General features: G+C 36.5%; 1 protein-coding gene and 1 long non-coding RNA gene across 3 annotated transcripts; both read right to left on the reverse strand.

The window, feature by feature from the left end:
• Window positions 1-1,568: 1,568 nt before the first annotated feature.
• LOC118349056 lies at window positions 1,569-7,801 on the reverse strand. Its single transcript, XR_004802031.1, has 3 exons — window positions 7,128-7,801; window positions 6,838-6,992; window positions 1,569-1,689 (listed from the first exon to the last, which is right to left on the reverse strand). It is a non-coding gene; the product is annotated as an uncharacterized LOC118349056 (long non-coding RNA).
• A 1,648-nt stretch (window positions 7,802-9,449) lies between these two features.
• LOC118348973 lies at window positions 9,450-11,942 on the reverse strand. Of its 2 annotated transcripts, XM_035691622.1 has the most exons (2): window positions 11,190-11,942; window positions 9,450-10,984 (listed from the first exon to the last, which is right to left on the reverse strand). In XM_035691622.1, the coding sequence occupies exons 1-2, from the start codon at window positions 11,482-11,484 to the stop codon at window positions 10,854-10,856; spliced, it is 426 nt and encodes a 141-aa protein (XP_035547515.1). In that variant the 5' UTR covers window positions 11,485-11,942; the 3' UTR covers window positions 9,450-10,853. The 2 variants fall into 2 exon arrangements, with proteins under 2 accessions (XP_035547515.1, XP_035547516.1); XM_035691623.1 differs by having other exon boundaries at window positions 10,912-11,936.
• Between the last annotated feature and the right edge of the window lie 1,649 nt (window positions 11,943-13,591).

The following is a 13,591-nucleotide window of genomic DNA, read 5'->3' on the forward strand; positions in this document are numbered from 1 at the left end:
AAGGACACGCTACTATAGGAAATAAAATCTCATAGACGGCGCCACTGTTGATGTCGTGTTTCACAGCCTGGGTAACTCCACACTGTTTGGCTCAGGCCTGATTCTTGCTAAGATGGAAAATGGAGGCTAGGGACAGTGGTATCAATGTTAATAGAATTTTTTTCAGCAAATTGTGTAAATGAAAACTCTCGAAAATTGTTGTATAAAGAACTTCCTAAGTTTTTTGTTTGGAGCAATCAATATAAAATATGGACCCCTCGAAAGAAACAAACAATTATTGGCAGAATTATTGCAGCAAATCCACTTGAAGGTGAAAGGTATTACCTGCGGATATTATTAACTCATATAAAAGGTCATCTATCTTTTAATTACCTCAAAACGGTTGATGTTGTCGTCTTTCCAACATTTCGTGAAGTAGAAACAAATAATAGCTTGGAAGGTTGTTTACATGAGACATCACTGTACCAAATGCCATACAGTTTGAGGCGAGTATTTGCCATAATCTTGATTTATTTGTAATCTCTGAACAAAATAATCAAACCATTGATGAAATCAACTCGATGGATTGCTACACCTAAAGCTATGTGGATGATTTTTGAGTTTATTGTAAATGAGATGCATCGAGCAGTATATAGCTTACACTTACATCTTGAAGATCAACATCTAGTGACTTTTCCTGCAAATCAAAACTTGAACAATCTTGTAAACTCTGATTTTTATGCAAAATCAATGTTAATAGAATTTTTTTCAACAAATTGTGTAAATAAAAACTCTCGAAAATTGTTGTATAAAGAACTTCCTAAGTTTTTTGTTTGTAGCAATCAACATAAAATATGGACCCCTCGAAAGAAACAAACAATTATTGGCAGAATTACTGCAGCAAATCCACTTGAAGGTGAAAAGTATTACCTGCGGATATTATTAAATCATATAAAAGGTCATCTATCTTTTAATTACCTCAAAACGGTTGATGGTGTTGTCTTTCCAACATTTCGTGAAGTAGAAACAAATAATAGCTTGGAAGGTTGTTTACATGAGACATCACTGTACCAAATGTCATACAGTTTGAGGCAACTATTTGCCATAATCTTGATTTATTGTAATCTCTCAACAAGATAATCAAACCATTGATGAAATTAACTCGATGGATTGCTACACCTAAAGCTATCTGAATGATTTTTGAATTTATTGTAAATGAGATGCATCGAGCAGTATATAGCTTACACTTACATCTTGAAGATCAACATCTAGCGACTTTTCCTGCAAATCAAAACTTGAACAATCTTGTAAACTCTGATTTTTATGCAAAATCAATGTTAACAGAATTTTTTTCAACAAATTGTGTAAATGAAAACTCTCGAAAATTGTTATATAAAGAACTTCCTAAGTTTTTTGTTCGGAGCAATCAACATAAAATATGGACCCCTCAAAAGAAACAAACAGTTATTGGCAGAATTATTGCAGCAAATCCACTTGAAGATGAAAGGTATTACCTGCGGATATTATTAGATCATATAAAGGGTCATCTATATTTTAATTACCTCAAAACGGTCGATGGTGTTGTCTTTCCAACGTTTCATGAAGTAGAAACAAATAATAGCTTGGAAGGTTGTTTACATGAGACATTACTGTACCAAATGCCAAATAGTTTGATGCGATTATTTGTCATAATCTTGATTTATTGTAATCCTACAAATCCAAGATAATTATGAGAACATTTTAAAGAAAATATGTCAGTTGACTTTAAAAAGATTGAAAATGACTCTACGAATGTCAGAAGAGAAGTTTTACGGCATATTTCTTCCACACTCCAGTCAATGGGAAAGGACATCAACATGCTTTATCTTTTAGATGATGATATTTGTTTTGATGAAGACCAACTTCAATCTTCAGAGATTAATGATGAATTGGCTATCATAATTTCAGAATAAGATCTTCTAGCATCAACAATTCTCAATGATGAGCAACGACATGCATATGATTCAATCTTACAAAATGTTTTCTCAAATCAAGCAAGTTCATATTTTATTGATGGTCCAAATGGAACAAGAAAAACATTTCTATACAGAGCGCTTCTTGCTATATTAAGATCTAAACAGCTAATAGCGCTTGCAACTGCATCATTTGGTGTTGCTGCATCTATTTTACTTGGAGGTCGAACAACACATTCACGATTTAAAATTCATTAAATTTTGATAAAAGCAACACTTACAATGTTAGTAAACAAAGTGGACTTGCAAGATTATTACATGCTGCTAAATTAATCATATGAGATGATGAAGCCCCTATGTCCAAAAAATAATCTATAGAAGCATTGGACATAATGTTTCAGGACATCAATAATTCAGAATTATTATTTGGTGGCAAAATTGTTATATTTGATAGAGATTTTTGACAAATTTTACCTGTTATTCAAAAAGGTACAAGACAAGAACATACTTATGCAAGTTTACTCTCATTTTACTTATGGCCTACTTTGACCAAGATTTGCTTAACTCAAAGCATGTGAGCAAAATTAGATCCAGGTTTTTCAAATTACTTGCTTCAATTAGGCAAGAAAGTATTGCCAATCACAATTGAAAAAAAGACAAGAATTCCTGATGATATGCTTATATGTTACGAAAATTAATAGATGTTGTTTTTTGCAACATTCATGATTACTCAAAGAATTTGTCTGAGATGTTGAATCGAGTTATATTGCCACCGAGGAATAATTATGTTGATGAAATAAATGCTACACTTATAAAACAATATTATAACTTTGATGAAACAATTGATACATCTAAACAAAGCATTATGGAGTACTTTTTGAATACTTTGACACCAAATGGAGTTTCTTCTCAATTTCAGCCAGTACCGGCCGATATTTCGGCCAGTTTTTTTTTTTTTTCTCTTTTTTTCAAACTACAAGCTTATTTTTTAACCCACAATTCAGACTAGACTATTTATAATTTATATATATGTATTTATATATAATTTATTTATATATAGACTATTATTTTAGAATATAATTTTTATATATAATTTATTTATATATCGAGTATTCCGAAATGTTATTCCGAAACGCTATCTCGAAACGGTACCGGTACCGAAATATTTCGTTCCAGTGCCTTGACCGGTACAGCATCCGATACGGTATTCAAAACATTGATTGAATCCCTTGAACCCACAATCAATTTGAAAACTCCCCAAGAAAGTCAAAATCAAGCCAATGGATGGAGAACCTAGACCTGATGAAAACTCGTTTCTAGAAAGCCATTATGCGTTGCTCTTCTTCAGCTGTTGCTACCTTGAAGGGGCAACGAGACTCAAAGTGGTGGCTCTGCTGGTCCTCTGGTTCCCCGCCGGCCCTCTGCAAGGAGATATTTTTCTAGCGGAGAGCCATCACTTCCTCTATGAGTTTCTGTATCATTTCAGCTTGCTCGTTAATTCTTCCTTCCATCAATTCGGGTTGTTTTTCTTCATGCACGAGGCTTGAGAGCGTGTTGTTGCTGACATACGAAGGACACGCTACTATAGGAAATAAAATCTCATAGACGGTGCCACTGTTGATGTCGTGTTTCACAACCTGGGTAACTCCACGCTGTTTGGCTCAGGCCTGATTCCTACTAAGATGGAAAATGGAGGCTAGGGGCAGTGGTACCTCCGGCGCTCAAGTCAGTTCAAGGTAGAAGATGAAGAGAGAAAATGAGAGCTTAGGGAGATTGAAAGTAGAAGTATTCTAGAGTGTGAGTAACGCCCTTCTCGGCAGAAAGATGAGGCATTTATATCTGGTCTAGGTGAACCTCGAGGTGATGGTGGCTGTTAGCAGCTTTAATCTTTATAGCAGGATTGGGTGTCCTTTCCAGCTTCTTGCTTCCCTGCAGACCTGCCAGGCCTAACCACGGTTATTGCTGACACCCAGGGGGCATGTTGTAGCATGCCAACTCCTTGGACACATTGAAGGCAACGTGACTCCTGCCATGGCATGCCTGCTCCCGTTCCATTGAATGCAGTGTGGTCCTGGTTAGGCATGTTAGTCCTCCTACGCTGCCCTGGACATCAGGGTCAGGGACATGTCCTATCCCTGACAGTCAGCCAGTTATGGTGTTAGGTTTACCTGCCTTACCTTTCGTCCTTTTGTCAGTGTACCTTGCCGTGTGCTCATCCTCTTTGGCCTCCTGGGCCAATCTGACCTAGGCTGAGGCTTTATACGTGGGCTTGGGCTCGGGACCGACCTCTAGGGATTTCTCCCCTCACACCAATATTTACAAGAAATGAGAGTTTAGGAAGAATCAAAATAGAAGTATTCAAGAGTGTGAGTAACGCCCTTCTCAATAGAGAGGGGGTATTTGTATCTGCTCGGGGTGAACCCCGAGGTGATGGTGGCTGGTATGCGGCTCTATACCAGGATCGAGTGTCCCAAATAGCTTCTTGCTTCCCTGCAGACCTGCCAGGCCTGACCAAGGTTGTAGCGTGCCAACTCCTGGGACACATTGAATGCACTCCTGCCATGGCATGTCGCACCTGTTACATCAAATAATAGAAGATTAATGGGTCGAGCCTTGTCGCCGGGGCTTGGATCCCTTTCGGCCTTTACCACTAGGCTGGAGTGGCTGCGGGGTCACCCACCCGCATGTGGGCTGCTCCTCCATGTGTTTGGTCCCACATGTCTTCTTCTTATTACCTACCCTGCTCACCTCGCTTCCTTGGCTAGCTGTTTTCTTGTTTGCCCTTTCCAACTCAGCCTTTCAGGGAGCCATCAATGCCCAAAGAGTGTTTTCAACGTTGATAAAACTCTCAGTTCAGTCCAGGAACTCCCTCAATGAAGTCGGGGGGGTCTTCCACGCAATCTCGGTTCTGAAGGGGTTCCAGGGCCAAATCCCCCCAACAGAGCTGTAAGGGTGATTTTTTCATCCTGGACTTTTGTTGTCATGCAGTCCCTATAAAACTGAGAGAGGTACAACTTCAGCCTTTCGTCGTCTCGCTGTTTCACAGTCAAGAGGTACAATGTGGGTCGCCTCCTTTCCGGCTTGCCATGAACTACATCAGGAAAAGTCAGCCAGCTCAGCAAAGTTGTCGACTGTCCCAAGCGTACACAGGTTCCCGGGAGAGGTTGCGTGTGGGGCATTCCGACTCACTCTGAGGGGAACATCAAAAGTATGGGCCTTGAACGTCTCCAGATGCTCAAAGGGGTCCTTTGACCCATCATAAGCGTCAATATGGGGAACTATAAGGGAGAGGGACTGCCATGACCTCGGCATTGTATGTCAGCTCCGTGTTGGTGAACAGCTGGTCCACCGTGGACGTCATGCCTACGCATTTGACATCTTTGCGTACTTGTCCCGAGCTCTCGAATCTCGAGGTGCATTCTGCTCTTTTTCGAAAAGGCAACGAGACTCAAAGTGGTGGCTTTGCTGGTCCTCTGGTTCCCCGTCGGCCCTCAGCAAGGAGATATTTTCCTCGTGGAGAGCCGTCACTTCCTCTATGAGTTTCCGTATCATTTCAGCTTGCTCGTTAATTCTTCCTTCCATCAATTCGGGTTGTTTTTCTTCACGTCACGAGGCTTGATAGCATGTCGTTGCTGACATACGAATGACACACTACTATAGGAAATAAAATTTCATAGACGGCGCCACTATTTATGTCGTGTTTCGCAGCCTGGGCAACTCCAAGCTATTTGGCTCAGCTCTGATTCCTGCTAAGATGGAAAAATGGGGGCTAGGGGGCAGTGGTAACTCCGGTGCTCAAATCAGTTCAAGGTAGAAGATGAAGAGAGAAAATAAGAACTTAGGGAGAATGAAAGTAGAAGTATTCTAGAGTGTGAGTAACGCTCTTCTTCACTGAGAGATGAGGTATTTATATCTTGTCGGGGTGAACCCTGAGGTGATGGTGGCTATTATGCAGCTTTATACCATGATTGGGTGTCCTTTCTAGCTTGCCAAGCCTGACCACGGTTGTTGCTGACACCCAAGGGGCATACTGTAGCGTGCCAACTCTCGGGACACATTGAATGCAACGTGGCTCCTACCATGGCATGCTCGCTCCTGTTCCATTAAATGCAGCGTGGTCTTGGTCAAGCACGTTCGTCCTCCTACAGCGCCCGGACATCAGGGTCAGGGGCAAGGCATGTCCTTGACGGTCGGCCAGTTATGGTGTCAGGTTGTCCTGCCTTACCTTCCGTCCTTTTGTCAGTGTACCATGCCCTGTGCTCATCCTCTTGGGCTACCCAGTTCAACCCAAACCTTATACGTGGGCCTGTGCTCGAGCCCGGCCTCTAGTGATTTCTCCTCTCACACCAATATTTACAAGAAATGAGTGCCGGACACTTTCCGAGAGAAGATGAGGCATACCCATTATCCGTCGGCTTTCTTTAAGTTAGGATCGACGTCATGTTTTGTTGTAAACTCATTGAAATGGTTGCATCTAAAAGCAGAGAAGAGTCAAACCGCTTGCTTCACTCCGCTTCCAAACATTTTTGAAATCGAAACTTCAACAACTCTACTGCTATTGAAAATAATCGTTTATCCAGCATTGAGCTTCTCCCATACTCAAGGTATCGGGATTTAATAACACGACTAATGCGCCCCACTTCCTGTGTGCCCACTGCCCATGAAGTGTTTGCCTACCAAACCAAATACCCAACCTTCCCACCGGACCACTTTGCACCCAAAGTGAACAAAAACCATGTATTTTATGCTAGGAAATGCCTCTAAAGTTTTTTTTTTTTTTTTTTAAATGAATCTAGTGGTGTTTACGTTTAAGTTTTGCCAGGACTACTGATCATACCAATATGAAGCTTTCTAGAGAAATTGAGATTGCCTAGTCAATCAGATATCAAGAGTGTTTTGCGTTTACCTCTGTAACTCTGCCGGAATAAGATAGTGAAAGATCGGGAAGAAAATCCAGTTGTGAGCAATCCCGTTGTCTGCAATGGCCATCCCCATAAGTCGACTAACCTCCTCCATTGCTGACTTGTACAACGTACAACTCGAAATCAAGAGCAAACCGTCCTGAAAAGAATAAAATTTTGTTTGATCTCTCATCGACTTTTTAAAACAAGAATTTTCAGTTTGCTCTCCTAAAAGAACCATGACAAATTTTTGAATGAATCTATGATTTCCAAAGAAGAGTTTTATATGCGGCACCTGATCAATTTCCCTCATAGAATCAGTATTGCTGCAATTTGAAACCTCCCCGTTGACAAGACCCTGCAACTCTCTCTGCAAAAAACTCAGCTCCCCTTCAAATCTTGCACAACCCAGGATTTCTCACCCACATGCTTAACTATATCCCGCGATAACACGGGTCTTAAGTCCCCAGAAAGCACACAATGAAGCCCGGACTCAGCCACGAAGATCAAACTCAAACCAAATGCCAATCTCATCAAACGACTTCTCTAAAATCCCACTCTCTTTTCCTGTTCCTCATCTCCTCGTTGAAATTCTATCTTGCATTTGATTCAAGAAACGGAGGGGGAGGAACCTAATTAGCACTCGATCTAGGTGTGGATAAGATAGAAGAATTGAATGAGATATGAGTGCACTCCACGTTGCCAGTTTGAGAAGCGAAGAGCTTAGTGAGGGAGCTTTTCTGGATGCTGATGGGTCTGAGGTCAAGAGTAGGGCAATGATGCTGGCCAAGAAAATCGGGCAGTTACAATTAGCATCTTTTCGGCAGCCGGGGAAGTAGTAGCTGTCTCGACTTTCGGAGCGGTCATCTTCCAAAGCTGTGGTGGTGCTTGATTTTCCAGGTGTTGATCCCAAGAGCGTAGTTTTCACCATTTTCATGGCTTCTAGCTTCTTTCTGTGACGTGTGTTGGTCTTTCCGTGTACTTTTGAATCTTTACGCAAGGACGGGGACTTAAAATTTGATGATAATAAGAGTATTATCATTATTCAAATTTGAATCCCAACGGTCATATTGGGTATGGGCGTATGGGCCGTAGATTTCATTTCGAGGCTAGCGGACGGAGAGGTACAATGTTTCTCGTAATTAAAATTTAAATCCAACGGAAGACTCGGAATGCAAATAAATAAATTTTGAGGAACTAATTAAAGATCTTTAAGCTTTTAAAACCTGTGAGTTTGAGAAAGGGTGATATAGTCTTTTTAAAAAAATTACTGTATTGGCGCATTTAAGATTCTAAAATTTGTGAATTAGAAGTAGAGAATAAATATAAGAACAAAATCTCATACTTCCAAGCTTATGCGTTGCAAGTAGAGGTGATGATTTATTTTTATACCATTTTAATTTTATAGACTTTTCAAATCTAGAGTAAGAGAGAAAATCATGTAAATGATCAGTTCTACTATATTGATTAAACATTATATTAATTTTTACAGAAAAATAATAAACATCATAAAGTGGTCCGATTAATCTCCTTATCTCTCTCTTATACCAAAACAAAAAACATTTATGATGTCTAGGAAAAAGACGTATATTGGTGTCGGCCCAAAACATCATCAACGTGTTAGAAAGTTACCATCAATATCTCATAAAAAAATTAAAAAAAAAAAAAAAATTTACCATCAATATCATACTCCAAATTATGCCAATAACATGTCAAGTAGAACAACCAACTTTAATTAGCAAGTTAGATAGAGAGATGCCCTTGAGCATGGTTTATTGAATGTATCCATATATGATGCCCTTGAACAGATTTTTTGACGAGTCTATTCAAAATTATTTTACTTTTTTGGTAAGTCACTGTCTCACAGAAAGTTATACAGGCATATAATATATAACATATTTGCTTGCTTTGAGTAACCATGTATACTTAATTCTACATTATCTTATATTAATATTATTAGGGGTTGATATTTTTTTGTTGTTTAAGTAAGAGAGTGTTAATGTTAGAAGAGTAATTCTACATATAACCGTGAAGTGCGTAAACATCGCGTAACCGCTTTGAAAAAAAGTATGGTCCACTATTAAAAAAATAATTTTTTTCATGTGGGTCTTATATTTTATTCATTTTTTTCAAAACGATTACGTGACAGTTGCACAATTTACTATTGCAAATATATTTTCTCATGTTAGAACTATTTTCCTTTTGTAAAGAAGTGTTATATAACATCTTGTTTTCATTATCGTTATACCATCATTTAATGTAGCACGAAATGATTGGATAACTATTTATCATTTATTACTTCTCATGCAATCATTCAATACTAAGTAATTCTTTTTATCAGTCACTATTTATTACCTCACATCCTGCATTTTATAAAAAAAAAAAATGTCAGATATGGGGTGTAGAAGTGAATAGTGGCTGATATATAGCAAAACTCTTCAATACCACGTAAGAGAATGATGAGAGAATTAATGAGGAATTAAAATGATGGTGGATAGAATTTTTATTTCTAAAATTTTTTTTCAATAATTTATGGTATTTAATCTAAATTATCTTATTATATAACTTGTACAAGACCTTCAAGATGAATAAATATATAATAAAGGGAGGAAGAAAATATTTGTCAAAACCAATTTTAGGATGCTTGTTCGAAGATGGCGGGGACCTGCAGTTTGCTTGGAGACTTTGAAGAATCATAGAATTAAACATGGTTAATTCGCTATTTTGTGTCTGAGACACGCTTGAATGGATCAATACCTATGTGGGCTGCAGCCTGCAGGCATCTTAGGAATTATGGTTGAGACTTGCAACATGAACTCTGTAAATTGAATGCCTTATTATTACACACTCCTGACAACAGTTTTCAGGAATCCAATTTCAGATGCCATGCCATAAGAGGCATTGCTGATTCTGATCAGGCACGACACCTTCAGACGGTTATAAGTGCATGCAAAAAAAACAAAAGTACTGTGAAATAAGCAGATGTTGACTCATGAATAAGCACCCCATCTGTTCACATGGACCCTGAGTGGCACAAAACTGCAGCTCTTTCCACAAATAATCTCATTTTCTTCAGAGAATATTGCATATGCCCAAAACCCATCATTATCATTGATCATATGTGATTTTTTTAAGAGGATTCTATCTAACATGCATATTTACACATTAAACTCTGTTTTCCACTTTATGAGTTGGGGTCTCTGCCTATATTTGTAAGGCCAATCCATTTTCTAATCTCATTAGTTACACAGCTTTGGGCTGTCTTATTGCAAGCAGATAAGTTCTTTTAATCAAAGAAATATTCAAGCTTATCTTAGGAACAGAAATGGAGATCATTGGGTAGCTCAAACATGAAGTACTACTTGGTTGATATTCCAAAGATCAACGGCTATAATACAGTTACTAAATGCACCCCATTCACATCTGATCAGTACTGCAAAGCCCAGCTTATTACAAAAATAAACATGTTTCTCTTGTCAACCACTAATCATCTAGAATGGGGAAATTAATAATTTAACCTAAATAATTGAAGCATAGGGCATAATGTTGAGGTAATTGTCCTTTATAGTGGAGTGGGAAGTTGACCCTTTCTGCCACATTTTTAATACTAGAAAACAGAGAATTGTTAATAAAGTTAATGATTGTATAATCAACTTGATAGTGATCGAGTCAGGTAGGAAGAAAAATATCTTAGGCATCAAGAAATTAACCCAGAAGAGTTCGATTTTGTATATTCGAGTTTCAACCCCATGCATTAATATACTTCATGTTTATTCATTGACTTGCAGATCGACTTCATGAGATCTTTAAATTTTTTAAGGAAATTTCAGTTCTACTGCCCGATTCTCTTTACAAACATCAAGTCATCAAAAAAATGCAACGATGATCAGGGAAAATTTCTTTTTAAGGACAGTCAAGAACCCAACAAAAGAGCTAGCTCTTATAAGGTTCTTTTTTTTCGTGGGAATTGAAAGAAAGTTTTCTTTTCAAGGAATAGAAAAGGCAAAAGATTTTATTTTTTTTATTTTTTTCCCATGCCAGTATGATTATAAGTTGGGAGATTCGAAAAAAAGGGAGAGAAAAGAACATACCAATATAATTCAAGAACTAGGGAAACCGAGATGCAGCCTCCATTTGAAATGATATGATCCCCTGTACAAATACAAGTTGAAACCGGCCTTGGCATGAAAGGCTACTTATCAACATGATTAATTATTCCAACCATATATAAGATCAACATGGCATGCAAATCCCCCTCCCTAGCAAGAGCTCTACTTCTTTTCTAATAATTAGTACAATGAGAAAGACGATGCATCGCTCACTTGTGATGTACTTCCTGACCTTGAATACTTCTTACCGGAAGATGGAGAAGAAGATGAATCCCCTGACCTTCTCCTAAGCATCTGCCTCATCCCATCTGCAACTCGAACCGCCGGGTTTGATTTGAATTTACCACAAAATGACATGTGAGCCTTCACAGCTTCTTCCATTCCGAATGGCTTTTTTCCTCTGCTAACTTCATCTCTTACAGCTTCTGAGCACAACCCACAAAGCCATTTGCCATCAAATTTGGCCTTGACTTCGGTTATGTAGTCTTGGGTACAATCTTCTTTGAGGCCACAGCACTCGCACTTGGCTGATTCAATCTCCATAATTTCTTTGTTCTTATAATTTTTTGGTTGGTTAAGAGTAGAGTACTTACTACCTGGGAAGAGTGGCCCGAAATTTTTTTTCTTTTTTCTTTCGTTCTTTCTTTCTTGCTTTTTTCAAGTGTAAACGGATTTGAAAAGAGTGATTGGCAAAGGAAGTGCAAAAATCATGGCTGCTTTTCTTGTTGGATTTGATTGCAATGATAGTATAGAAGTGGGTTTCTGTTACTTTCTTTTTGGCCGTGGCTTCTCACTTTTGGCATGATGGGTTTTGTTGCTTCAAGAACTAGGAAGTGTTTGGGAGGGGGGTTGTATGAGAGCTTTTATGGTTGGGAATCCGCCATAATTTCCTCCATGTTCTAAGGGACATGGGGCAGTAGAAAATGAAACGAGGGGGGGGTCGGACTCGGAGGGGCCCTTCCTTGCATTTAAAACTTAATTCCGACACTCCTCCCTCTTCCTTTTCCAAACCAAACCTCTATTAATAATACTCATAACATTAAAGAAAATTCATAACTAATGAGTTCTTGAATCAGATTTCTTTATTATACTCTCTCCCCCACTACTTTGTTTTGTACTGTTAGTAGCTATTTCTTTTCTTTCTTGTATATAGTTTTCTTTGTAGTTGATTGACGGTTACTTTCGGTTAACATAGTTAAATTGACTTGCCTTGGATTTGGCTTCATCACTTGACATGGCTCTGTCGGCTCCAAACATATTGATTGAGCTTGGTATAGGGTTTTTTTTGACCCGGAAATTAGGGGGGGGATGAGGAGGTCATGTTGGGATTGTTTATCCATGCGTAATTATTGTAAAATATCTATCTGTTGGGGAACCTATGATGATTAGGAACCTAGCTAGATGGATATGTGATGCAAGTTCATTTGGACGAACCCTAGACATTTTTTTCTAGATAGATCGGGTTATAACTTGACTTTAATCCTATTATTGACATAATTATTGTAAGGAGTCCTGTTAGGGAGCATCCTATATTTGACAATCATAAATATATATATATATATATATATATAAATATACATGAATTTTCTTTTAAACTTCTGAAATTTCTTAAATGAATATGATTTTTTCTTAAAATTTGAAGAAATATAAAATATTTAAATTGGTATTTGATAAATATAAAAAAAATGTTTTAGCCACAAAGAAATTTCATAAAAGTAAACTCACAAATTAACGTGACTTGATGTTGTCCATCAAATTGTAAAACTGCAGATCTAACGTAGAACCTAATATAAATCTAACATACTACATAAAAATTACATCAGTTTATGAATGTACTAAGGCTGTGTTTGGATAACCAAGTATCCTCAACACTTTTCAAGTATTTTCGTACTTTTGAAAATATTTTACATACCAAACAACTTAAACTACTCCCAATGGGACCCACAAACTCACTTCAATTTCTATTCATAACTATTCACAAATATTCTATAATACTTATCACTATTATATATAAATAAAAAATAAAATTACTATAATATTTATCACTATTAAATATATAAAAAAAATCATTATAATATATAAATAAATAAATAAATCACTATTATATATAAATAAAAAATAAAATCACTATAATATATAAATAAAAAATAAAATCAATATAATATATAAATAAAAAATAAAATCACTATAATATATAAATAAAAAATAAATCACTATAATATATAAATAAAAAATATTTATTACTATTATATATAAATAAATAAAAAATCGCTATAATATATAAATAAAAAATAAAATCACTATAATATATAAATAAAAAATAAAATCACTATAATATATAAATAAAAAATATTTATCACTATTATATATAAATAAAAAATAAAATCGCTATAATATATAAATAAAAAATAAAATCACTATAATATATAAATAAAAAACAAAATCACTATAATATATAAATAAAAAATAAAATCACTATAATATTTATAACTATTAAATATAAATAAAAAATAAAATCATTATAATATATGAATAAAAAATAAAATCACTATAATATATAAATAAAAAATAAAATCACTATAATATATAATAAATAAAAAATAAAATTACTATAATATTTATCACTATTAAATATAAATAATAAATAAAA

The sequence above is a fragment of the Juglans regia genome, chromosome 7 (genome assembly GCF_001411555.2).
Source record: "Juglans regia cultivar Chandler chromosome 7, Walnut 2.0, whole genome shotgun sequence".
Classification (NCBI taxonomy): domain Eukaryota; kingdom Viridiplantae; phylum Streptophyta; class Magnoliopsida; order Fagales; family Juglandaceae; genus Juglans; species Juglans regia.

What these genes read in the sequence shown, in the direction of transcription:
- LOC118348973 (XM_035691622.1), bottom strand. Translation starts at nt 11,484, where the DNA reads ATGGAGATTGAATCAGCCAAGTGCGAGTGCTGTGGCCTCAAAGAAGAT. An exon ending in ATCTTCTTCTCCATCTTCCG is followed by an intron (nt 10,985 to 11,189) that starts GTAAGAAGTATT and finishes GTATTTGTACAG; the next exon opens with GGGATCATATCATTTCAAAT.